Source organism: Furipterus horrens, unplaced genomic scaffold, assembly GCF_987537825.1.
Source record: "Furipterus horrens unplaced genomic scaffold, mFurHor1.1.pri manual_scaffold_1, whole genome shotgun sequence".
Taxonomy (NCBI): Eukaryota; Metazoa; Chordata; class Mammalia; order Chiroptera; family Furipteridae; genus Furipterus; species Furipterus horrens.
Window position 1 is genome coordinate 13,680,199 of NW_028327171.1, and position 27,666 is coordinate 13,707,864.

The window sequence follows — 27,666 nt, forward strand, 5'->3', positions numbered from 1 at the left end:
GAGAAAGTCACAGCATTAAGCAACTCTGAATAAAAGCATTTCCAGACCTCACCTATGTAATGCTTACTTCAATAGCAATACCGTCCCAGGATGACAAAGGAATTAAACAGGTGCTCTGCAAGTTTTTGCAAGGTCATTTGTTCATTCATTCAGTCACTCGACAAATACGTATTAAGTGAACAACAGACAATACGGCTAAATATATGGGAGTGCTCGGGCGCAGACCCGCTGCAGCCGCCCTAAAAACTCACCCTTGAAAAACCGAGAGTGAAACCACGAGCTAGAAGATGTCATCGGCGTGGACAGCCGGGCTGACCACTAAAGAGAGAGTAAACGGAAGCTAGCCTTCCCCAATGTCTCTCCCCAGAAGCATTCTTTACGGGGAGCAAGGGCTTCGCCCATTCGGCTGGGCTCGAACCCGTGGACGGAGGAGGGTGATGACGCGTCTCGGGCGCAGCAGATCCAGAAGAAACACCTGTTTCCTGGGGAGCCTGCGGGGTGGAGGACCGGCCTCCCTAGCGCGCGGCACCTGTCGGCTCCACTCAGCGCTCCCGCAACCCGCCCCGCGGCTGGGGACGCCAGACTCCCGGCGATCGCTCGTCCGCAAGCCGCGAGCCCGTCTCCTGGGAGCGGCCCGCGGCCCGAGGGCCGGGTCCGGAACGGAACTGCCCTGCGGAACCTGAAGTGCGCGCTCAGAGTTTCCGGGGGGCGGCGGACAGAGGAGGACCTGCGCGCGACGGTCCCTATACGGCCGGGACGGAGGCAATGGCCGCGGGGGGCTGGGGGCTGCTGCTCAGGCGGGCCGCCCCCGGTGGCGGGGCTGGCTGGAGTGAGTTTGGGTGGCCGCGGGGACGGGTAGCAAGGTTTAGAGGACGGTGTCTGCCCAGATTGGGACGGAGGCGGGTCCTGGGAGGTTCCACGGGGCTCAGGTGGAGGAGGCTCTTTCAGTCCCGCTTGCAGCGGCCGCCCCCTCCCGGCTCGAGTCGTACGGCTGCCAGGGCGGTAGGGGGTCTGGGAGGTAGGGGGCCGGGCCGCTGGAGGAGCTTGGGGTGCCTCTGGGATGGAGCCCATGTCCCGGCCCCACATATCCTTATCTCCCCATTGGCACGCTCGTACTCGCCTTGCCAAATCCTGGTATTTGAGGTTTGTTAAGTAAACTCAGCATTTCTCGCCCCAGATATTGGTAATTTTGGCGCGGGACCTCCGCTCGCCCGGGGTTTTTGTTGTCCCCCAAACCTTATCAAAGCGACAACTGGACTCACCTTCCCAGTGACTGCTCTAGTTTTGACTCCGCTTCCTGGTTCCTTTTTGCCCCTCATTGTAAATCACAGATTGGAATACGACAGAGGAAATTAGTGGGAAATAGATAGAGCTCTGTTGGTGAAAGCGCCAAGTTGAAGTAAAGGCGTGGATCCCGGCCAGGTGGCGTTTTAATGATGAATATTAAAAAGTGCTCCAACTTGACCACTGAACGCATCTTGACGAACGGCGTTTACACTTCTGTCGGTTCCTTCCCTTTCCTTGCAGGAGGATGGTGATGCGAGCCGGAGTAGGACAGGTTGGGGTTGGCCCTATGGTATTCATTTCTTTCGTATTCTCATTTTATTGTAATTTCTACACAGGACTTATAGCAACATCACCAGCTTCTCAGCTGTCACCGCCCCAGCTGACCGAAATGCAGAATGATCTCTTTAACAAAGAGAAAAACAGGCAGTTATCACTCACTCCCCGGACGGAGAAGATTGAAGTTAAACTCGTTGGGAAAATTGACCCTGGCACTGTGTTTGTGATGAATAAAAACATTTCAACCCCTTATAGTTGTGCGATGCGTAAGTAACCAATCAGGGTGCAGTTGTGACTGTGTTTACCTAAGCTGCGTGGGAGGGCTGGTGCAGAGGAGCCAGGACGCTGTAACTGCTCCCTGAATGTCCCAGTTCTCCTTCATCTGGGGTCTTACTGTCTGTTCACTGTCGCTTTAGCACTGGAGGGCACAGTGGGACTTGCGAGGTTGGTACTGTACTGCAGATTGTGCTGGTATTTGTTTGAATATGGCTAAATACAGGATGCTATAATTGTTTCTGGAAGAAGAAGGCTGACTTGTAAACACTGCTACTAGTACCTTGTCCCTTTTAGACAGTACTCTGATGTAAAGGGAGGAGTCCCCATGAGGGTCTCATTGAAGGATTTGGGGGTAAAGTTACTACCTTGGCTTCGGATGACCAGCTGTTCTGGCTTCTTTTCCTTTCTAGTCTTTATCGCCTAACTTAAATCGTTTATCTGCTTACCACTCGCCTCTTTGTGTGTTGTGTTTTTGTTTACATTTACATGCATGGGTGGTAAATGTGAGAGTGGAAATGTACACGGGGTGAATGTGATTAGGGTAAAAATGTTTGTTGTGTTCATATTTTAAGGGAGAAACTGCACCATGTGAGATTTGTAGTGGAAATGAAGGGAATAAGGCTTCTACATTTTTATTTTTGATCAAAATGCTTTTATAGTAGCTTTGGTAGAATTGGTAATATTTAAATATAGGAAGCCCCCACCCTGAATGGATATATACCCACCTTCTCACAAGTGTATATGACTAACTACATTGTTCACACCTTTGGAAAAACTCAGTAATGATTCCATTTAAGGGACAGTTTTAGCTTAATTGGCTTAAGCAGGCCTATAAGGTGCACACCCTCAATGTTTATTTACTTTGGCATTTGAATTAGTATTTATGATAATTGTTTACTTGTTTTTCGAGCTCAGGCCCTTAAGGACCTTTATTCACATCACATAGACTCTGTGTCATAGAGAGATGAGTGAAGTTCTGAACCACACTCAGCATGACCGCTGCCCTGAGGCTCGTTTGTAATTCATACTTTCAGTGATTCACTAGACTTATGTTGAGTATGTAGTATATTTCAGGACTGGTGCTAGGCTCTGGATATGCTGGTGATAGAGCAAGAATAGACATGATCCTTGCTTTTATGGAACTGGTGTGGTAGCTGATAATTTAGACCCTGTAGTTTGATCATTTCTTTGAGTAGCTGTGTACTTGAAAACCATCTAATTAGGGAAATAAGAGGTAGTTTGGGGGCAAGACCCCAAACCCATTTGGAATAGCTTTACTGTGGAAGTATAGTTATATATTTTTCCTTCTAAGTTGTGTGTACATATATTTGAATATATCCATGTTGTTATCTGAATATTTAAAAGTAACTCACAGAAAATTGTTTTATTAATGAATGTTTGACAAATTAATTTCAAACTAGATGTAGTCTTAATGAGTTTTGTAAATGATTTGGTTAATTTTGTTAATAACAATACATTGGGTTAATTGGGTATTTTTTTTTTAATTCATTACAGATGTAACATATAATACTTTTATCTCAAAAAAATAGAAAGACAGCTTATAGAATCTCGCCTTTCTGTTATTTTGTTTTTTAATGTAGCACTTAAACTTGTAGCTTTTCATTTTGAGTTTTGCTAGATTTTGACCTTCAATCTATTTTAAATTCCTAGATTTAAGTGAGTGGTACTGCAGGAAGTCCATTCTGGCTCTTGTGGATGGACAGCCGTGGGACATGTATAAGCCTTTGACCAAGTCCTGTGAAATTAAATTTCTTACTTTCAAAGATCGTGATCCAGGAGAAGTTAATAAGGTATTTCTGTTTCCATATTCTCCCTCCCCACTTCGCTCCCAGTTTTTTCTTCTCCTTTTTATTGAAATCTATACATTTTCTATGGAGTATGAAATGTGCAAGTATGTGAGCAGCCAAGTTCAAATGTGCTGTACTAGATTGTGTTTTACTTGTCAGGTTAGGTGTTTTCATAGTTCAAATAATACCAGTTGCATCCATTTTTCTGTATTTTGGTTTGAGAGAACGATATGGCATACCTTTCACTTTTATATCTTTGTTCAACTGACACTCATTGATCACCCTCTATATTGATTTCATTCTCACTGCTGCTTATGGAATTTAGCCTTGAAAATTTCTTCTCTGGATTATTTCAAGAACTTTTTAAACTCTCTCTCTGTGCCCCGCCCCGCATCCTCCTTTTCAAATACTAAAGTCTTCCTTAATAATCCTGTAAGAGTCCCTGAAGAACTTGCCTACATGATAATTGTTCACATAACTTCCCAGGACCTGCGTGATCTGACCTCAGCCTGCCTTTGAGCTCCACCTCCCACTCCACCTTTCCACTTCCTCTTTGCTCCCACCATGCTAGAGGGTTTGGTCACAATTGGTTTTCCTACATGGTTTTGCTGATGCTCTTTTTTTCAACTCTATTTTCTTTCCTCCCGATTAAAATCCTGTTAATCTTTTATAGTTCAATTAAAAATGTCATCTGCTCTGTAGAACCTTCTTAGTGTCTTGTCAAAATTAATCTCTTTTCTCTAGGGCCTCAAAACACTTGGCTGATGTCTCTAGAACAATATTTTAATTTAAATTCTAAATACAATATTGAATTTAAATTTAATTTTTAATATTTAATTTTAATTTGACTCTGTGAAGGGTATGGATCATGTCCCTTATGGAACCCTGTCCTTAACTGACATGTAGTAGGTATTTAATAATATTTATTGAAATGAAATAAATTAAATAAGAAAATGATAGACAAGATATTAGGTTAACAAAGAAATCTGTATGTCTTTTTCCATAAAATAAAAGACAGATTTTTCATTTTTATCAATAACTATTGATTTGGATATTTTGAGTATGTCAGCTGTCTCCTGCCTGGTATAATCTTGATTGTTTTCAATTAATGTCTTGATTTGATTGCGCTCAACTTCACCTGGTCTATCTGACTGTGGGGCACCGTCCAGTGAGAAATCTCCAGCATGAAACTTTGCAAACCACTTTTGACACGTTCAGTCAGTTAGCACCTTCCCATATGCTGTACAAATCTTTTTTTGCATTTCAGTTGCGTTTTTACCTTTTTTGAAATAAGAAAGATAAAAATAATGCACCAAAAATGTTGTGTAGCTTCTTCCATCTTTAATATTAAATTAATATTAAATGTCTATATGAAAATTCACCAGTTTTGGTAAGATTATTTAAAAAATGCACGCTGATATGACAGCTGTCACAATACAATCTAACAAAATTGTTTCGAATAAAGTTAAAGACAACTAAGTGCTACTGGAGCCATCATATGGAAAAAATTAAACGAACTTTTTAGCCAACCCAATAATAGTAATAGCCACCATTGAGTATTTATTAGGTATCAGGCATTGTCTTAGGCGATTTACAGATGTTAGCTCATTTAACTCTCATAAAAATACCATAAAATAGGTGCTATTATCTCCATTTTCTAGACAAATAAACTGTGCAAAGATTACCAGCTTAAGAAGTGATAAAGCCTGGATTTGAATATAGTCATTTCTGTCTCTGGAGTTCAACAGACATTACAAACATTTGTGTAGGATAGATGAAGAAGTGCATTTTGCTACTTGCCTTTAAGATCTATGTTTATATTTATTTTTAGTGTATGTAATGTGGTTGTGTAGAATCGTCGTCGTCGGCAGCCGTCCGTCTCGAGAGACGATGGCGTAGCTTCCTGAGAGTCTATCTGCACTGCCGAGAATGGCTGTGCAGTCCGATTCGGGAGTGACAATCCCTGCCGCACTTGGTACAGGTGAAGGCAGATGGCTGTTGCCGCCGCTGCCGACGCTGCCTCCGCCTCGATCTCCTCTGGACCGCCTCCTCGTTGCGCGCAGCCTCCGCGCGTGACGTACCCTGCCTGACCGCGAGCCTCCAGGCTAGGCGGTCGTCTGCTCGAACCTCCCATGTGTTGAGATCGATGGAGCATTGTGCCATGTCCTTTTTGCAGATGTCTTTGAACCGCAGTTTTGGGCGCCCTGTCATCCTCTTGCCTTCTGCTAGCTCGCCGTAGAGGAGGTCTTTGGGGATACGGCCTGCATCCATTCTTTTGACATGGCCGAGCCACCTGAGGCGTCTCTCGCTAAGAACTGCATGCAAACTGCACATATTGGCTCGCTTCAGCACCTCGGTGTTGGGGACCTTATCCTGCCAGGCGACATGCAGGACGCGTCGCAGGCACCTCATGTGGAAGCTGTTGAGTTTCCTTTCGTGCCTTGCGTAGGTGGTCCACGTCTCGCTGCCATAGAGGAGAGTGCTGAGTACGCAGGCTTGGTAGATGCGCAGTCTGGTTTTCTCAGTGAGGCTGGAATTGTTCCACGCTCGCCGGTTCAGTCTGGCCATAACTGTGGCTGCCCTGGCGATTCTCCGGTTGACCTCCAAGTCGACTGACAGAGAGCTCGAGATGGTGGACCCGAGGTAAGTGAAGTCGTTGACAACCTCCAGGGTGTATCCGTCGATGGTGATGCATGGGGGAGTCCCCGTGTCTTGAGCCATAACATTCGTCTTTGTCAGGCTGATGGCTAGTCCGAACTCCTTGCATGCGTGGGAAAGGCAAGTGACTAGCTGCTGGAGTCCCTCTTCGGAGTGTGATGTCAAAGCTGCGTCGTCGGCGAAGAGCATCTCACGGATGAGCACCTCTTTGACTTTGGTCTTGGCTCGTAGACGGGCCAGGTTGTAGAGCTTGCCATCGGATCTGGTGTGAATGAAGACACCCTCGCTGCAGTCCTTAAAGGCGTATTGGAGGAGCATGGAGAAGAAGATTCCGAACAGCGTAGGCGCGAGGACGCAGCCCTGCTTTACTCCGCTGCTGACTGGGAAGGCCTCAGAGGTTGCGCCGTTGTAGGACACCGTGCTGTGCATGTTGTCGTGAAAGGACATGACCACAGCAAGCAGATGTGGTGGACAGCCAATCTTCCGTAGCAAGCTGAAGAGTCCGCTTCGACTGACCAGATCAAACGCCTTCGTGAGGTCGATAAAGGCGAGGTAGAGTGGTTTATGCTGCTCGTGACACTTCTCCTGCAGCTGGCGTAGGGAGAAGATCATGTCCACTGTTGATCGGCCAGCTCTGAAGCCACACTGGGACTCTGGGTAGACGCGGGAAGCAAGGGTCTGCAGGCAGGCAAGAGCGACCCGGGCGAATACTTTGCCGACGACGCTGAGGAGAGAGATGCCCCGGTAGTTGTTGCAGTCACTGCGGTCTCCTTTGTTCTTGTACATGGTGATAATGTTGGCGTCTCTCATATCCTGGGGGATGTAACCCTCCTTCCAGCAGAGACAGAGTAGATGGTGGAGCGGCTGTAGCAGGACTGGTTTCCCGCTCTTTAGGATTTCTGGAGGGATTCCGTCACTTCCTGGTGCTTTCCCGCAAGCGAGGCGGTCGATGGCTTTGCCGAGCTCTGCCGCAGTAGGTGGGGTGTCTAGCTCCTCCATGACTGGTAGGTCTGGGATGGCGTTAAGAGCAGTGTCTGTTACGGTGTTCTTCGTTGCGTACAGCTCGAGGTAGTGCTCGGTCCACCGCCGCATTTGCTGTTCCTGGTCAGTGATGACCTCACCTGTCTTGGACTTAAGGGGGGCGATCTTGGAGGGGATTGGGCCTGTTGCCTTCTTGATACCCTCATACATTCCTCGTGCGTTGCCTATATCGGCGGCTTCCTGAATGCTTCTGCACAGGTTTAGCCAATAGGTGTTGGCACAGTGGCGGGCGGTCTTCTGGACTTTGTTCCTGGCAGCCCGTAGAGCTTGAAGTGTACTGGGAGTGGGCGTGACCTTGTAAGCCAGTAGGGCCTTCCTCTTAGCCTCGATCACGGGTTCCATTTCTTCCCAGTGAGCCTCGTACCAGTCAGCGTTCTTCCGCTCTTTCTTCCCGTAAGCAATAATGGCGGAGTTGTATATGGCGTCGCGGAGACGTGGCCAATTGGATTCGATAATGTCATCTGCCGCCACTCCCTCGCCGAGTGCATCTTCCATCTTGTTGATGAATTGCTGGGTCTTAACTGGGTTGCTGGCACAACTGGTGTTGATGCGTGGGCGACCCTTCATCTTGGAGTGGTGCAACCTCTTCGGCATTATGCGCACCTTGCTTACCACGAGGGCATGATCCGTGTCGCAGTCTGCACTGTGGTAGCTGCGGGTGAGGAGGGTGCTGCCAATATCCGTTCTTCTGGTGATGACGAGGTCAAGCTGGTGCCAATGACGGGAGCGGGGGTGCCTCCATGACACCTGATGGATCTCTTTGCACTTGAAGAATGTGTTTGTCACGCACAGGCCGTGGTGACACAAAAGCTCAAGCAGTCGCTGACCATTCTCATTGATCTTTCCTCTCCCAAAGTTTCCAAGGCAGGTGGGCCAGGCCATGTGGTCGGCTCCTACTCTTGCGTTGAAGTCTCCAAGGAGATAGAGAGCGTTACTTCTGGGAATCTTGGATAACGCTTCGTCCAGTGCATGGTAGAACTGTTCTTTCTCTTCGGTGGTGGCGCAGAGGGTTGGGGCATACGCGCTAAGAATGCTGACTGGGCCGAAAGTTGTTGACAATCGGAGGGTAAGTAATCTCTCTGTGCCTCCTGTGGGTGGCTCTATGGAGTTAACAAGCGTGTTCTTCACAGCAAACCCAACACCGTGCTGTCTTGGTTGGTCCGGAGACTTCCCTTGCCAGTAGAAGGTGTAGTTGGTTTCTCTGATAGTTCCGTTGTCGGCCAACCGGGTCTCCTGTAGAGCCGCAATGTCGATGTTTAGTCGTGCCAGTTCCCTATCGATGACAGCGGTTTTCCTGGCACCCTTGATCCACGGAAGGTCTGCAGTAAGTCCGGGGCACATGGTCCTGATGTTCCAGCTAGCGAGGCGAAGAGCCGGAGGCTTCTTTCTTGTTGTTTGCTTGGAATTAACTGGTGCGGGTGTTTTGTGGCCCACTTTTCGAGAGGCGCCTCTCTGATCCCCACGCACCCAGTGGGGCAGGCGAGCCATGGCGAGACGGTAGCTGTCCAGTGAGGTGCGATGACCTCTCCCACCGTCAGAGGAGACCCCTGGCGCTCGTTTCCTTCGCCAATCGGATGAGCTTATAACCGGTATCTGTCTCCTCCCGTGTTGAGTCGACATCTTGCGATGACGCTGGAGTGTCCTCTCAAGTGAAACTGAAGCTACAGAGCCTGGGCAGGGTGATATGGAGGGTCTGCTGTTGCCCATGCAGCAGACCCCCCCTCTCTTCGCAGCTGAAGGGTCCAAGGGAAAGACAGCTTGGCTTCAGGTGCGCCGCAGGAGTTGCCGGTGTTGACTACAATGTCAAACCGCCTTAGGGACTCCGGCTCCGGATTTTCTGTTGGGGTTTACTCCCTTAGCCTTTCCCCTGAAGAGGTATGCCGCAAGGCAGCGGAGGTTTTTTGGGGTCAGAGTTTTCCTTCTCTGATTTTAGAGATGTCCTTCCTCTTTCCTCCTTTACAGTCTTGTGTAGAATATATTCTGGAAAATCTGCCACACACAGCCAAGCGAGCCCACTCTTGTCCTCAGATGTGAAGAAGAGCTCATAAGTCAAGTGCCCAGTTATAGTAGTGCTAGTCTGGGACATAAGGTGCACAGGTATGTGCAGAATTCGAGTCTATAACTGATAAAGTCATTGCATGGATACCTGTATCAGGCTTGTGTATATATCAAAATGTGCTAGTAAAATGAGAGCCTGGTAGATACTGAGGTTGCTTTGCTATAAATATATTTAACTTGAGTGCTGTTAGGTATAGGATAGGAGTCAAATAATTCTTGAAAGTTGATGTTTCCTTCCATATTTATATATGCTATAGAGAGGTATATATTAATATATTTATTTTACTTTAGCACATGTTTGTTAACAAGTTAACTTTATCCTGGGTTAAAAATAAAGTCACTACCAGGTAATATAACTCTATTGGTTGATAAAAATTATAGTGTCTGATGTGATATCTTGCACAGAAGCGTTGCTAACCATACGAAGTTGGTGTTTTAGTTTGGTACAGGTAATGTCATGCATGGTCTGATGGTCATTATGGCTGCATGCTGAGGATGGATGGATAATTGAGGAATATTTCCTAAGTCAAAAGTCAACCTCAGTTTTAATGTTGAATAGAACTCAGTGAATCTCAGTGCGTATGTTTGTGTCTGTTTTATTTCTCTAGGCTTACTGGCGTTCCTGTGCCATGATGATGGGCTGCGTGATAGAGAGGGCGTTCAAAGATGAATATGGGGTCAGTTTGGTCAGAGCTCCAGAAGTCCCTGGTAATGTACACATGGAAATATAGATGCACTTTTTATAATCTTTGAATATTTTGGTACCTAGTTTTGATGTTGTATAGAGTTCATTTCTAATTTTATCTGGTATAAATTACCATCATACATGCATTCCATTTATTGTGGGTAACAAAATCCATCGTATTTAATTTTCGATGTCAGTAATTAATATGGTAGAATTAGAGGAGAATGTTTCTCTTGAACGTAAATTTCATGTAATTACATTGTCTCATTGTTTATTTCCTACCATTTTAAGCATTTATTTCCAGGTTGAATGTGTGGAGGATGAGGAAGTAGGAGTATAAATAGACTTCTGGACAAAGCTGTACTTAGGTTGTACTATGCCACCAGAAATGGTCACGACTTTGAAGAGAGACATCATTTTGGGGAGATGAAAGAGTTCATACTTTTTGTAATTTTGCTAAAACTAGGATTTTACAGTAGTATGTATAGTAGGACCACATTTGTATTTTTAAAAAATGTAGAATATGTACAACTAAAAAATTTGAAAAGCTTAATAAAGGATTTTAAGAACAAGGCAAACATATGTAGGAGATATCAAAAAAAATTCACCTGGAGAACAGTATGGAATTACCTCAAAAGATTAAAAATGGAACTGCCTTTTGAACCAGCGACTCCACTACTAGGATTATACCCGAAGAATCTTGACACACCAATTCAAAAGAACTTATGCACCCCTATGTTCATTGCAGCACTGTTTACAATAACTAAGTGCTGGAAACAGCCTAAGTGCCCATCTGTAGATGAGTGGATCAAAAAACTGTGGTACATTTACACAATGGAATACTATGCAGCAGAGAGAAAGAAGGAACTCCTGCCATTTGCAACAACATGGATGGAACTAGAGAGAATTATGCTTAGTGAAATAAGCCAGGCAAAGAAAGAAAAATGCCATATGATATCACCTAATACAGGAAACTAAAGAACAACACAAACAAAGGAACTAAATAGAACAAAGAGCAGAATAGCAGTCAATAGGGGGGAGGGGAGAGGGAGAGAAGGGGGATAAGTAAGGGAAGGGTTTAGTCAAAGAACCCGTATAAAAGACTCATGGACATGGACAACGGGGAGGGATATGATTGCGGGAGAGGGGGTGGGCTGGGTGGCGGAGAGAAATTGGGGGAAAAGGGCACAACTGTAATTGAAAAACCAAAAAAAAAAAAAAAAAAATTCACCATTTCATGTCCATTTAGTTATTTATCTCCTTATTAAATATCTTATTTTGGAATTTCTATATCCGGTAACTATTTGAAGTCTCTATGGTGATGATATTTCTGAGGAAATCTTGAATGTTTCAAAAATACTGGTGATTTTGGGTTAATAGTAGGAGAATTAGTTTTTAGTTTAGTTTTTTTTTTTTTTTTTTTTGTTGGGGGAAGTTGGTAGAGCTCTGAAAAGCACCTGGAATACTGGTAACATTTTTATAATTTGTAGAGTTGGGAGGGATTGCTAACCCTTCATTTTACGGTTAAAATATTCAATTGTTGTAAATTGGTAGCTTTCTATCTGGCATATTTGACTTTGCTTTTTATTTTGGTTGGGCTTATAGTAATCGCTGGAGCCTTCTGCTATGATGTAGTTTTGGATAAGAGACTTGACGAGTGGATGCCAACAAAAGTAAGTAAACTTGTTGGGGTATTAACGTTAGAGTCGGTGATTTTCTTTGGTAAAATGATTCCTATGTTAGTGTTATTGAATGGTGCTGCATGTTGAGGATATTTAAAAGGTATCTTTCTTCTATCTATCTGTCTATCTATCTATCTATCTATCTATCTATCTATCTATCTATCTATATCTATCATGTTGTTGCTTTTTCCGTGTATTTAAGACAGAGACGTGAATGAAGGCGCTCACAACAGCATGCTCAGTTGTATGGAAGTGTTATGTCCTGCTTGACCTTTTCTCATAATACGTTTTTCCTTGTACTGTTCCTCCTGTTCCTTAAGATAGCGGTTTTCAATATAACCAGAATATAAAATATAGAAGCTTAATTATCTTGGTTGATGTTATGGTGGGGGGCCTGGAGCCTGAAACCTGGATCCCCAGAGTACAGTGTGAAAACCATTGTCCTGAACCCTTTAGCCTGTTGTGTGTACTGTAAGATCCCCCTGTATGCAAGGGTCACATTGAGTGGGGGGTGGGGGGGTCAGGGGAGTGTGTGTGGGGAATTAAAGAATCAGATTTTGACAAAGCTAACCCAAGTAGCAACAAACTAAACAGCAAAAAAAACCCAAGATTCATTGTGTATGTCTCCCTTTGTAGCATGATGCTCCTTGTTGGTCGGGACTTGGGTAGCAACAAGGCCTGGCTAACAAGGACGACCTGGTTCAGGTGCTCTGGTGGTGGGGGTGGGGAGCTGGTGGCTTTCAGAACTCAAGCCTAGAGACTTAGTTATGATTGGGGAGAATAGAGAGATGCCTAATTCTTTATTAAGCGAAAGTGTATGTCCTACAGATTGGAAGTCTGGCCATCAGAAAAGGGGAGATGGGTAGCCCACCATTTGATCAGTTCCACTGTGTACGATTTTTCACATTTTAGTATCTCTGAAAACAAATGTTTCTTATAGTAGTCAGCCTCTTATGATTATAATTGGTAGTGTTTTTTCCTTAGTGGCACATCTTAGATTTAGTGAAATACTGTTATTCCTAAAAGCAAGAATTTAAAGCAGATCCAGGTTAAATTCTGGCTGTGGAAGTTATTTCCTTTATAATCATACCCATATTAATATCAAGAGGAAAAGAGAAGGGAGACAAGAAGGAAGACAGAAAGGGAAGGGAGGGAATGAGAGGCAAGGAGGAAGGCCAAGGAAGGAACTGGAACCGTTTCTTCATAACCTCTGGATATGTGTCAGTGTGACTTCTTCCTTTCCAGGTGTGCCCCCACATTTAAGAAGAGATTCTTTATTGGAAGAATTAAGTGAAAACTAGTAAGAGCAGAATTTAGCTCTCATTATTTGTGCAACTTGCTGCCTCCTTTTCCTTTTTTTGAAGATAAAACTTTAAAAGAGAAACGTAGTAGACAATAGCTGGCTCCATGGGATTGGCTTAGAGAAAGGTGGGGAGAGTTCAGTGCAGCCACAGCTTATTAAACCTCGAATGTCGAGTTGTTACTCAATTACCCCTTCAAGAGTGGAGAAGTGAGTTCATGCAAAAGAAGTCTAAAGATAGGAAGTGTATGGAAAGAACTTTTATTACAAAAATTATTTGCCTAATAGTGATCAATCTTTTCTGTATTAGTAATGATTTATAATATGAAAACCTAATTATAGTTTTTATTAAAAATCTTATAAAAATTGATAATGTGTATTATTAAGCAATCATTTTAATTGCATAAAGTTGATATTTTCATTAAATAGAAATTTATACAGTCCAACGATGACATTACCTTTCCTAGTGAAACTTTCTGAATCACAAAACAATATTTTCACTCAGAGTGTAAGATTTTTGTATCATACTACTTATTTATTAGCACTTCTACCTGTCATATCATTTTAATAAAGGTTGTATAATTTGAATGAGATATTTATTAAGATTTATTTGTGGGGGTAATAATAATTATTAATATATGCTGATATCTTAATTATAAGTAAATTGCAAGTTTTATAGTTTGTTGAGTTGGGAGAAATTGCTAATCCTATAGTTCATGGTCCAAATATTAAGTTATTGCATATTAATAACTTTATTTTCTGACAAATTTACTTTGCTTTAGATTTATAATATTAAGCATATAAATTAGTTTATCTGCTTTATATTGAAAGAAATACTTTTAAGTAAATTGTTATAAATGTTAATACTTTTAATTTTTAAGGAGAACCTGCGTTCTTTCACAAAAGATGCTCATGTTTTAATTTATAAAGATCTTCCATTTGAAACTCTGGAAGTTGATGCAAAAGTGGCATTAGAAATATTTCAACACAACAAGTAAGTGTTGGCTTCCTTTAAAGCAAGATTAAACCTCCCAAAGCTATATGTAATGAAGAAAATTCTGCTCTTTTAAAAAATTTAATCTTTATTGTATTTTTTTTTCCATTACTAGAAAATTCAGCTCTTAAGAATTTTTATATTCTGCCCTGACTGGTGTAGCTCAGTTTGTTGAGCATTGTCCTGCAAACCAAAAGGTCGCTGGTTTGATTGTCAGGGCACATTACTGGGCGGTGGCCGGGTCCCCAGTCGGGGAGTGTGAGAGGCAACCAATTGATGTTTCTCTCTCATCGCTGTTTCTCTCCCTCTCTCCCTTTCCCTCGCTCTAAAAAGAAATAAATAAAATCTTTAAAAAATTTTTGTATCCTTTAAAGTTGAATATAAAAATTCAGAAAAAATGTATAAATAAAAGCAAATTTAGTTGGAAAAAAATGGAAAAATAAAAATTTAGCTTATTGCAGATGTATTTTATAATAGATAGATTCTCTGGTTCGTTCCTGAAAGCCTCCTTGACTGATACTCTGGCTTGGCATTTTTCAATATGATATGCCTCAGGAATATTCTTCCATAAGACATTAATTAATATGCTGAAAAATATGTACTGTGTTCGACTGAATTTGGAGAACAGTGGCATAAAAAAATGTACCCAGGTTCACTTTAAATCCTCCCAAAATAGATTAAAAAAACAATAATTTTCAAATGTATTTACCTGTATAATTTTTCTTTTGGAAGCATTATTTTTAGCATATCCTGGAACCAGTGTATTTAGAAGCCAATAGGAATATACTCTTGAAAGTGAACTAGAGTCAAAATGGGACTATAGAACCAAACCACCATTGCGTCTGTAGGAATATTCCTTGGGTTATCAGAGCGTATCAGGTGACCGTGCCAAAATTCTAGGGTCACGCTGTCCGGTAGAAATACAATGGGAGCCATCTTTAAATTTTCTAGAGGCTACATTTAAAAAAAAAGGTGAGGTTAATTTTAACCATAAATTTAATTTAAACAATACATTTAAAACGTTATTGTGTCCACATTAAAAATGGTAATGATAGTGTATGTCCTCCCTCTCATACTAGGCCTTTGGAATCGGGTGTGTATTTTACAGTTCAGGCACATTTAAGTGTCCGTAGCTATTGGGCAGCACTCTAGACTTCCATGCCATGTACACTGAGATTCTTCTTTCTCATCCTCAGCTGTCCAAGTCTAGCAGAGGCTTGTAGGACTCTGGTATCTTCGTTGACTGTATGGGGAGGGAGAGGAGGGTTTGGGGGTGAGTGTGAGGGCACAGAAGAGTTCTGGATGGTTCATAGAGGATCAGTGATCAGGCCTTGGCTTTGGCTCCCAGGGCACAGGAGCATCTCTTAGAGGTGGGTCAGGAGGTGTAAGTATTCAAGGGAATTGTCTCCCTCAGTAACGCTCGGGGTGGGGGTGGGGGGCTCTGGCAGATGGGGTGTGGCAGGAAGTGGATGTTCTTGTATAAGCTGACGTTTCCCAGCCTTGCCATATGCTCACGTAATACTTGTTTAGCACTCGGGGGTGAATAGACAAGGCTCTTGATAGTCAGTGGTGATGTCATGATTGAAACCTGGGCTGTACAGTTCCGTCTCTGCTGTTAGCCATACTGGCAAAATGGGGTAGATTTGGGAGACATTTAGGCAGAATTGACATGACTTGCTAACAGGCTGGATGTAGAGGGTGTGGTAGGAGGAGCAGGAATAGAGGAAATCTCCCAAGTTTTTCACTTGGACGCGTGGGTGTTTGGTGGTATCATTTACTAAGCTAGGGACATGGGAGCTAAGCTGTTCCGTTCCTAAGCCGGGAATAAGAACAAGCTTGGTGGGGCAGGGGGGTAATTTTTTGTTCACTTTGAGAATTTGGGAGATTAAAGTGCTTGTGGAGCGTCCTAGTGGATGTCCAGTGGGGTCTTGGATATTTACAGTTTGGGCTCAGAAGAGGTATGTGGATTAGAAGCATAGATGTGGAAGCCATAAATGTGTAAGTGGTGATTAAAGCTGTGCACCCCAAAGAGCTATCCCAGGGAGAGTGCTCAGAGCGGAAAGAGCGTCTGGGACACAGTCCTTGAGTGGCCGAAAAAGGGAAGGATGGCCAGAGAGTTAAAATAATAAACGTTTTGGGAAGTGGAGGTGAGCAGTGCTGTTAAGAAAATGCGAACCCAAGGTGTCTGTCAGGTCGGCACCAAGGAGGCTCCTGGGGCTTTGGCGAGACTCGGGTGGAGTCTCGTGTAAACCGTTCTTTCGGAAACTGGGCTGAATCGGAAGAGAAAGGGCTTCTTAACACCTTTTTTGTTTATTTATAATTAAAAATTTTTTATTTGCTGCTTTTTAGGTATAAAATAGATCTCATAGAAGAGAAAGCATCTCAGAACGCTGAGAGGATAATCACGCTGCACAGGTAAGTAAAAATTAAAAAAACAAACAAACTGGCTGCTATGCTAATTTATAGTAAAGTTTGGCTTTATTGTTACCTGAATGTAGTGGACAACTGAAAAAGGTGAACTTGTATCTTGTTTTCTTATTCTCATTATCTTATTTTCTATTGCTCAGTTCATTATTTTGATATGGTGGTAATTGGAAGCTTTAAATTACCTTCAGGAACAGTTGTGGTTCCTCATTTTATTGTTATTTTTATTTCTGCATTTCAAGGGTAGAAAACAATTGTTTAAAAGTGTAATTTTTAAGAGGAAATTTTGCAATAGAGCAAAGTATTTATTATTATGAATTGCACATGTTAATTCATGTGTATACAGAAATATGCATTCTGACTCATTAGTTCCTGCTGAGAGTCCATACAAGTAAGGTACACTGGAATGTGCTTCCCGATGCAGCGATGGGAAAGGTAAGACAATGTGTTACACAAATTGACTTCATGGTCTGTGTTTACTCAGCTTCATGTTTTGTTGATTTGGACTGAACTTATTTCCTCTTGAAAACTGCTCTTTGTTTCTGGACACAATCTGTCCTAGATACTGAATTCTAAACTCTGTTGCAATGAGCTGTAAGGTTGTAGGTTGTCAGTATTAGTCAATGGATCCACTTGATGGCATGATGCGTTCAGTGATCTTTAAAATCTTTAGTTATACCATCGGTGCTAATTTAGAAAAAGGTTTACTTAACTTTAATTTTCAAAGTTTTAGCCTCTTCACTTCAGATTTTTATGTCGTGGCGGTTAGAGACTGAATGGAGCCATGTAGAGTGTCCTTGATTAGGGATGTAGCAGCAAAGAGGATGAATAGATTATTTTCCTCTAATGTACTGCATATCATTTAATGTTGAGGTTTTATTTGTTTATTTTAAAAATCAAATCAGATTTGGTGACTTCATTGATGTGACTGAGGGCCCTCTTATTCCAAGAACAAGCATTTGTTTCCAGTATGAAGTATCAGCGGTTCATAGTCTTCAGGCCACTCAGTCCAGCCTTGTACGAAGATTCCAGGGACTCTCTCTACCTGTTCACTTAAGAGTAAGTAAAGTTAACGTTTCAGGTTGTCTGGGTTTGGGTGCGGGTGTGATTCTCGTCTTGATTTTATACTAGTCTGAATGGCATAACATTTTAATTTTCATAAAGTTGTGACACTAATGTTTTATAAATTCAGGTATATAATTTAAAAAGAGTTTTTCCCAGGATGGGACCAGATAACTCATAGAAGAAACATTAGTTGAAAAAATTAAATCAAATTGAGATAGAATTTTTAACTTTTCACATTAGGATAGGGGAGAGTGATTGAGGAGTACTGGAGTGCACATTGGTATGATCTTTGGGAATGCCTTTGGCCTTACTTTGGCGTGTTCTTCTCCCTAATTTTGATGGTCTATTCATGACCCAATGCCTCTCATTCTATATTGATCTCAACCTTGCTCATTCTTTTTCTTTTTTTAAACTTTTGACTGAGATACTTTTAGATTCATATGCAGAAATCTCAAGGACCTTTTACCCAGTTTCCCCAGTGGTAACATCTGGCAAAGCTATAGTGCAATATCACACCTAGCATACGGGCATTGATACAGTGAAGATACAGAACAGTTCCTTCACAAGGATCCTTCGTGCTGGCTTCTGTAGGCACCCTTACTCCCCCACAGCCCCCTGCGCTCTGTCCTTTCCCCTGGCAACTATTACTCTTCTGTTCTTCATTTCTATGATTTTGTCTTTTCAAGAATGTCATAAGAATGAGATGATGCATCATGTAATCTTTTGAGATTGGCTTTTTTTCACTTAGACTAATTCTCTGGAGATTCATCCAAGTTACTGGATCAGTATATCAGTAATTCATTCCTTTTTATTGCTGAGTAATATTCCTTGGTGTGGATGTACCACATTTTGTTTAACCATTCACCTGCTAATGGATATTTGGGTCTGTTTTTTTGGCTATTATGAATAAAGATGCTATGAACATTTGTATACAGGGTTTTTGGTTACATGTTTTCACTGATCTAGGATAAATGCCCAGAAGGCATATGTTTAGTTTTTTAAGAAACTACCAAACTTGAGTTCCAGAGTGGCTGTGTCATTTTACATTCCTACCAGCAATGGGAATAATCAGTTTCTCAAATCCTTGTCAGTATTTGGTATTGTCACTATTTTTTATTTTAGCCATTCTGATCCGCTTATAGTGATTTCTCATTGTAGTTTTAATTTGCGTTTCCCTATTGGCTAATTCTGTTGAACCTCTTTTCATGTGCTTATTTGCCATTTGTAAATCTTTTCTGGTGAAATGTCTGTTCATGTCTTTTGCTTGTGTTCTAATTGGGCTGTTTACTTTTTTATTGTTGAGTTTTGAGAGTTTTAAGAATATACATTCTAGATTTTAGTCCTTTATTAGATATGTAATTTGCAAATATTTCTCTGTCAGTGGTTTGTCCTTTCATCCTCCGAACAGGTTTTTGCAGATCAGAAGTTTTTAATTTTGTTGAAGTCCATTTTATCACTTTTTCCCTTTGTGGCTCAAGCTTTGAGTGTCAATTTTAAGAATTCTTTGCCTACCCCTATATCTTGTTTTTTCCCCCCAGAAGTTTTATATTTAAGTTTGCAGTCCATTCTGAGTTAAATTTTGTATAAAGTGTGAGATTTTGGTTGAGTTTCATTTTTCTTGCCTGTAGCTATTAAACTGCTCCAGCACCATTTGTTGAAAAGGCTGTCCTTTCTCCATTGAATTGCTTTTGCACCTTTGTTAAAAATCAGTTGGACATATTTGTGTGGGTCTATTTCTGGGTTCTGTCTTCCATTCCATTGGTCTATGCGTCTGTCCCTCTGTCATATCCCACAGTCTTGATTACTCTAGCTATAAATAACTCAGGTAGAATAATTCCTCCATGTTGTCTTTCATTATAAAAATTGTTTTAACAATTCTAGGTCCTTTGCCTTTCCATTTAATTTTAGGGTAATCTTTTCTATATCAACAAGTCTTGCTGGGATTTTGATAGGAATTTTGTTAAACCTTTATATCTATTTGGGAAGAATTGACATCTTTACCGTAGTATGTCTTCAGTCTGTGAACACAGTAGATCTTTTCATTTATTTAACTTTTCTTTCATGTCTCTCATCAACATTTTATAACTTTCAGCATACATGTCCTTTCCATGTTTGATTTTTCTCGACATACCTGCCTCCTTTCCTAGCTTTCTCCATTTCAGAGAACAGCATCATCATTTACCTGTTTGGGGTAATCCTTAGCTCCCTGTATCCCTGATGGCCAGGCCTCCATCCCTTCCATCTGCAAGTCCCTTCATCTCTTAATTCTAAAGCATAGCCTGAGTCCATCCACTGCACAGCTTCTCATCTGCTGCTTCCCCCACCCAGCCCCTCTTACCCCTCAGTCCCCTCCTTTATTTTCATTCTTGCCCCCACAGCACATTTTCTGCTTAGTAGCCAAAATGACCTTTTCAGTACACAAATCCAGTCATCTAATTCCTTTGCCCCAAGTGTTCCAATGGCTTCTCGTAAACCGGTTCTAACCCCTATCCTCTCTCAGAAAGTCTTACACTCTCCGGCCCCTGCCAGCTCTGACTTTATCTCATACCTTTCTCCATCGCCCACTGCATTCCAGCCGGAAGGTCCCTGCATCAGCTGTTCATTCTGCTTGAGTCAGGCTTGGTTTTCCCTTTAAACATACCGTTGCTGCTCTTTTTTTTCCAGGAGGGTTTGCATGTACATATTTAGTAATTTCACCTTTTATTATAAATTTCACCAGCTCTTTCACTGTGAAATAACCACTGGCCTACCCATATCCTTCAATATCCCCTTCAATTGACTTAATAAAATTGATGAGGTCATTACGCAGTTTGCAGTTTTCATTAATACTGTCTGATAATCCTCTGCTACATAAGATTGTTAAAGATTAAGGAAATTGGCTCTGTAATTTTACTATTGTCTTAATTAGTTTTTACTTGTTCTTTTGGTTAATTTGCTGAATCTCCTAGGTCTGCGATTTCAGTGTGAAGGTGTCACACTGGTTCTTAATGAAACTCTCCTTGTAATTATGATTTGAAGAATGATCTGTAGCATGTTGAAACTGGCTATTTAAGGAAAGAGCCGTAATCTACAGGGGCAGATTTTTGCTTTCTGTGATGATAATGATTAAGGACAAAAGAAAAGGAATAGCATATTCAGTGCTTATGTCTTTTTTTCTTAAATGCCAAATAACATCTGTTCTATATGCTGCTTTTTTTCCCTACTCTAATCCACATTTGTAAGCATTTAGCCTCATTTAAGTACTGCCTAACTTATTATGTATTTGTTTTGTTTAGAACCTGTATAAAGACTTAGCTGCTTTTATTTTAACTTTACTGATTGGTTTAATTCATAGTAAATCTTTTTTATTCAAAGGCACATTTTACGATATGGGATAAGCTATTGGAAAGGTCTCGGAAATTGGTAAGTATTTTTAACAGCTGATGAGTAGTCTTCTACAGAGAAGTATTTGTTGAAATTAAGCAACAACAGCAAAAAAGGAAAAGGAAAGGAAAGGAAGAAATTAGTTGTCTCAACAACTAAAGCAGTTTTGTGATTGTTTACCCCAGTAGTATTTTGGCAAGAGAATAATTGTAGTTTGTAATTCTCTTTAGATTTTATTTGTTAATTTTATGGAAATGATACTGTAGAACTTGATGCAAAATACAAATATTACTATATAGTAGTAATATTTTTAGAGGTTGTAATGGTGTTATGATAGTTTCCTTGCACACTTAATGAACGTACAAAAGATTAAGACCTGTCTGATACATTTTAAAGCTGCCTTGGCCGTTGACATGCTAGATGCGCATATGTCCTGAAAAATCAAATTGAAACACTTGTGTTTTTGTAGTATACTCTCATTAGTATTTAGATTTCATAAGTAGGAATGATTATATTTCTTCGCCATAAATATTCCTTTTCACTCTTTCATAGGTTAAGTGTCCGTCTTTTACTTAAATTATCTTCTAGCTGTCCTGTCTAATCTAGCTTCATGAACCCTTCCCAGTTCCCCTAATTTTCCACTCTAATCAAACTTGCAAGCACCCTAATAAGCACACATCAAACTTATTTTCAAGTTCATTTTTTCTTAATGACAGTTCTTCCATCTGGATTCCATTTCCTATTCTCCTATTTACATCCTACTCATTCTTCAGTACTTTACCCAAATTTCACCTTCTCCCTGAAATAGTCTGAGTAATTGCTCACCAAATATCCATTCATACATTTTCTGCATGATCATATACCTCCTCATGTTGTTTTCTGTTTGTTCTTGCTAGCACATTTACATTCAATTTGTTAACCCATTCAGGGCCTGTTATATACGCACAACCCCAAATTTGAAACCCAACACCTGGCACACAGGGTTGGTGGGGTTACCTAATAAATATTTATTGATTATTTTTATGATGATGTTTACAACTAGTCTGTATTAACGAATTTATAGGTAGAATTTATTGTTTAGGTACTACTTAGCCATAATGGTCTTATGTAAAATTTATGTAATTTTTCTTCATGATAAGAAAGTACATTTGAATGGATGGAATAACTTTGTCTCTGGCTGGTCACTATCATTTTAGATGAAGAAACTAGAGATGAAATGATTATAAATTTGGGGAGGCACAAGAAATGATAAAAAGTGAATACTTTAAAGCAAGGAAAAATAGCAGAGATAGTAAGCTAGAATATCTAGTAGAAATCAGTCAGTAGCTGTTTTTGAAACTTTTATTCTGGTTCCAGTTTCTTCTTCCATGGTGCCCTTTTCTTGTCTGAGATTAGGTTATACATATGATTCATGGATTCAGCTAACACAGACTTATTGAGTGTTTTGTGCCCAGACCTATAGGTACAAGAACAAACAAAACCTGCTTCTGACCTCCAGGAAGTTCCGTTAGTGGGGTAACAAAAGCAGACAGTTCAGGTGTACATGCGGGCCTCTGGCATACAGAGGAGTAGGACCCACACCAAGCTGGGGAGGTGGTTTAGGAAGGTTCCCAGGCCTTGGTGTCTCCTACTTAAGCTGGTTTTAAATGATGGATAAAGGGGCCAGGCAGGTAATTTGCTGGGGGATGGGCTGGGAGCTATCTCAGAAGGAGCTGCTTGCGTAGAGGCGTGGAGGAAAGGAGAGCATGTGAATGTCAGGTCAGCCTGAGTGGACAGTCACGTGTAGGGTGGCTGAGAGTCCGAAGAAGGTTGTTGTAAACAGCGTGAGGGGCTCATCTTCCTATATGTAGAATTTGTATTCCCCTCCTGAAGATGTTTGGGGGCAAAACTGGACAATTTTAACACAGAAGTGCCCTACTGGGCAGCCATTCCTGTTTAAAAGCTCATTCTGGGGGCAGCGTGGAAGATAGCTGCCAGGGAAGTCGGCACTCTTATCGGGCGTAGAAGGTGATGATTTTCTAGCCCGGCTCGGCAGGGAGAGCAGCTGTGACCGCCTGTGCAGGGAGGAGTGCGGGTCCACTGGGCCAGCCCTTTCCCGTGGTGCCGGTCCGGGGCTGGGGAGGAAGCCAGCTTTGCGCTGTTGCTCTGATGCGTCTGTGGGACTAGAATAGAAGTACAGCGGTTCGTTTCATTCATTGAACCTCATTTCATAACGTTGGTGAGGTGCTGAAGGAACTTACCTGTTTTTCACATCAATTAGCCTCTGATATAATTGTTTCTTCACATGTGGTTCGGCTTAAAGTCGCAGGACCTCTTGACGATGTTAAGTGAAGACTTACTGTATGGACATACAGATATCTATTGTACTAAATCTGTAATATTCGATGTTCCAAATAGAATTACAGCTCCCCATGAAATAGATTGATTTAAAATATCTTGGTGCCGCACTGCTGGTATTTTCCTTACACTAATGATTCATTTTATAGATGAAAAATTAAATGACAAGCTGGAGACATCTAGATATATGCCTCAGGTTATATTTTTAATGGAAATGTTGTACTTGGTAGTTTGTATTGGGAATGTGGCCTTGTGTGTTTTCTTCTCTTTCTGCTTAACTTTCTGTAATAATTACTGTTGAAGGAGAAAGACAAAGGTCATTGCCAGAGATGGACTGTGGAATGGTTTTAAGTGGTGGGTGAAGGATAAAACTAAAAGTATTTATTAGAAAAGTAAAGCTATTCATATTTTTACAGGTAACTGAAGATCAAATTAAACCTACAGAAGAAAGTACATCTACCTAGTAACGTCCTAAAATGTAAACATGTATAGTGAATTAAAATAAAAGTTTCTTATGTAATGTTTGTGTGCGCTTATAAAGATGAACTATCTTCTCTTCCTAAGATTTATACTGATATTTACCTTTATTTTCCCCCTTAAAGGATAAAACAACTTATGTTGTTCACAATAGAAATTTCACACAGAAATAACTCTGCTCTCTTAGACTCCCCAGGTGTAACACTTTGGCATATTTTCTCCTTTTAGTCTTTTTCTACATGTACGAACTTATATGTACAAATACAAATGTAATCTTTTAAAAACGTAGATAGGATCATACTAGTCTCTGTCGTTATTTTAAAAGTGGTGCACTAAACATCCTTGTGCAAAATGGCAAGTGTTTTGTGTATAGATAGCTTACCTATTTATTTACTAAGTTAACTATTTCTTATATACTGGCCATTTCACATGGAACTTTATTTACTCCTCACAAACAACCTGCTGAGAAGCTCTTTCCATTTGGTAACGAGGAGCCTGGAAGAGCACGGAACTGGCGAGTGGCAGAGCTGGAACTGGGACGCAGGTAATTTCACTCACACGCTCTCGTGTGCTGCTCCTCTGCACTGCTCACATGTCAGTGCTGCTGTAGCCGTGGACTTCTAGTCCTGGGGTTACTGACAGAAGCCACCTCATCCTCACCTCTTAAGCATCCTGCCAAACGACAGTCCCAACAGCAGTGTCTGAGAGGGCCTGTTTCCTCATGCCTTAGGCAGGTCTTGATTATCAGTCCTTTAAAACGTCTTCCCATTCCAGTCTGATCACTTTGGTTTCTGGGCTTGAGCCACAGGTTTCAGCTGAAGATTTTATCCCCTATGTTCTTGTGGATTCATACTTTGAAAATTTTTTCCCTTGGAAAACGTTTGAAATGTTTTGACCATACCGAGAAGTACAGAAAATACTTTTTAACTCCTATCCGAGTGGATTCTTAGCATGCTTTTTGGCGTTTTGCACTGCTTGGATGTCACTGCTTGGTGACTCCCCTCACTGTATGGGTCTTCATCTCAGTAAGTAGCAGAGTGAAACTGAATTTCCCAACTTTCCCTGCAGCTATGGCTCAGGCAGGTATCAGTCTTGCCAGTTAGACACACCTGTGTGACATTTGGAAGTGACACTGTGGAAAACAGAGTGGCACATGGGACCAGTGACATGTGTCTTTCCAGGTAGTAGCAGCAAAGGCTCCACGCCTTGGTGCAGACTGTGGGGCCGTGCTCAGCAGCTTCTCTCCTGCAGCGGCCTCGTTCAGACTGTGTCACCTGCTCTCTGACTGTGTCACCTGCTCTCTGAGCCTGAGACTTGTGAGCCATTTGTTCTTGGTTTAAATTTGCTAGAGCAGGTCCCGTTGTTTGCAACCAGCAATATTGACGTATAGCCATCCCCCCCATTTAACCATTTTTAAGCTCTTCCCTTACTTCTGATCCTTTCGTTTTAGGAAAACTACCTATCCATCGAAGGCCTTCATGTCATTTCCTTCCAAGAAGAAACGCTACTGTTAGAGCGTACGCTTACCCTTCATGATTTACAATGCATAGTATCCTCTGTTTCAAAATGAGACACAATTGGGTTCGTGCTACATGTCCTTTCGCAATTGGTTCTAATTGCTCAGCATTATGTTTTCTCATTTAACATGTTGGTATATGTAGTATATACAAGCAGAGATGGTTGATACATGTAGAGCTCTACAGTATTCCATTTACCACATACCGTATGATTCATCTCATGATTCATTCATTCTTTTATTGATAACCATTGAGGATGGTCTTGACTTCTTAGTACTACAAACAGTACTGCAGAAAGTATTCTTGTGTACGTTTCTTCGTGTATACATTTGACAGTTTCTCTAGAGTATGCAGCAGCAGAAATGCATTTTCAGCTTTACTAAATCCTAGTCACCACAGTAGTTGCAGCACTTCAGTCCCCATCGGCAGTGTGACAGTTCTGGTTTCCCCGCTCCCTCCACTTATCGTTGCCAGACGTCCGCATATTTGGTCAATTGGATATCTGATCCTATCTCATTAAACTTAATTGTTTAATTCTGACCGTATAGTGACGATGAGCATCTCTTCATTTCTTTATACCCATTAAAGTTTCTTCTTTGAGTTACCAGTTTATAGCCTTTGTCCAGTTTTAAAAAATTGGACCTTTGGTGCTTTTATATTAATAGGAGCTCTATATATTTAGAAAGTTGAACTTCTGTCACTGCAGATATTTTCTCTGGTCTGGCTTATTTTTAAACTTTGTTTAGGTTGTCTTTAATTTTTATGTGGCCAAATTATCCTTCTTTTCCTTTGTGATTTTTATGTATGTATTCAAGAAGTTGAAAAAAGCCTTCCCTAACTTGAGGGTATAAAGCATTTTTCTTTATTTTTTAATATTTTAAATTCTCTTAATAATTACAGAGTTTATATGAAGTTTAATTTTGTATGTAGTGAGGTAAGGGATCTAACAGTGAGTCCTCCTCTCCCCCACATGGACAGTCAATTATTCTGTATCATTTATGACTTCCTACTCTTGGTGGTTATGCCACACCGCCATTATCGGATTCCTTTAAATGCCTGGTTGGCTTATTGGCCCATTTGTCTGTCCCTCTACCACTGTCACAGCTTTAATTATTATAGCTTTATAACATTGTTTTGATTTCTGGTATGGTGACTCCTTCCTTAGTTGTCTTTTCAAAATTGTCATTGTTACTGTAGGATCAGCTCGTCAACTTCTGAGGGGCGTGCCTTAAAATCTCTTTTTTCTGATACTGATATTTGTACATGAAGTTTCTGTAGGTTAATGGTAAATATTTAGTACCTTCAACTTTTCATGTCATTAAGTTTTAGGTTTTCTCTGTTTTTTATTTTTTCTTTTCTTATTTTAATCATCACCCCAGGATATACTCATTGATTTTAGAGAGAGGGGAAGGGAGAGAGAGAGAGAGAGAGGGAGAGAAACATCGATTGGCTGCCTCTCGTATGTGCCCCAACTGGGGATGGAACCCACAACTCAGACATGTGCCCTGATTGGCAATCCAGCCCACAACTGCTTGGTTTACGGGATGATGCTCCAACCAACTGAACCACACTGGCCAGGGCTAGATTCTCTCTGTAAAGAAGAACCTAGGAATCTTTTTCCCCCTTAAGTCCATTCTACAATGATTATGAATTTGTGACAATTCTCCCTTGTAATTAAATCAATATTTGCTCATGTTTTGAGAGTATTTTTGTTAGTACTGTGTATTCTGGTTTGGGATTTTTGTAACTTGCTAGCAAGTTGTTTCTTTTTATCATTAAATAAGGATCCTCTCTATACCTGATAGTGATTTCCCCTACTTAACCTCATTTCCTTAATCTATTTTTTCTTTAATCTAGTTCTATTATTACATTAGACATTTGTTAGTATTTTCTTGGTATATGTTTTTCTAGTCCTTTTCAACTTTTCTTAATGTCATTATGTTTTAAGTCTGGTTTTTTTTGTAAGCAGCATAAAACTTGTTTGCGTAAAACTTGTTTTCTGTTTAAATCTAGTCCTGGAATTATTGTTCCTTAAGCGGTAAGTTTTAAGTCATGTACACTTTACTGTGATGACCATTTCTTTGAATTCTTTTTTTCTCTTTCCTTATTTTCTCTTTTTCCTTTCTATTTATTTATTTTAAATATTTTATTTATTTATTTTTTAGAGACAGGAGAAGGGAGGGGGAAGGAGAGGGAGAGAAACATCAGTTGGTTGCCTCTCATATGCCCCCAGCTGGAGATCTGGCTTGCAACCCAGGCATGTGCCCTGACTGAGAATCGAACCTGTGACTTTCTGGTTCACAGGCTGGCGCTCAATCCACAGAGCCACACCAGCCAGGGCTTCCTTTCTATTTTAGAGATTACATATTCTGTTTCTATTCTTCATTTATAGATGTACTATTATTTTGTCAGTCCCTG

At 41.1% G+C, this 27,666-nt stretch overlaps 1 protein-coding gene across 1 annotated transcript; it reads left to right on the forward strand.

Moving 5' to 3' along the window:
- The first annotated feature begins 737 nt into the window (after positions 1-737).
- Positions 738-23,774, forward strand: MRPL39 (mitochondrial ribosomal protein L39). The gene is made up of 10 exons (XM_090272786.1): positions 738-829; positions 1,623-1,829; positions 3,511-3,650; positions 10,013-10,112; positions 11,695-11,762; positions 13,953-14,065; positions 16,415-16,480; positions 17,395-17,548; positions 20,909-20,956; positions 23,671-23,774. Exons 1-10 carry the CDS (start codon positions 766-768, stop codon positions 23,716-23,718), a joined length of 1,008 nt encoding a protein of 335 aa, XP_090128912.1. The 5' UTR covers positions 738-765; the 3' UTR covers positions 23,719-23,774.
- The last annotated feature ends 3,892 nt before the right edge of the window (positions 23,775-27,666 follow it).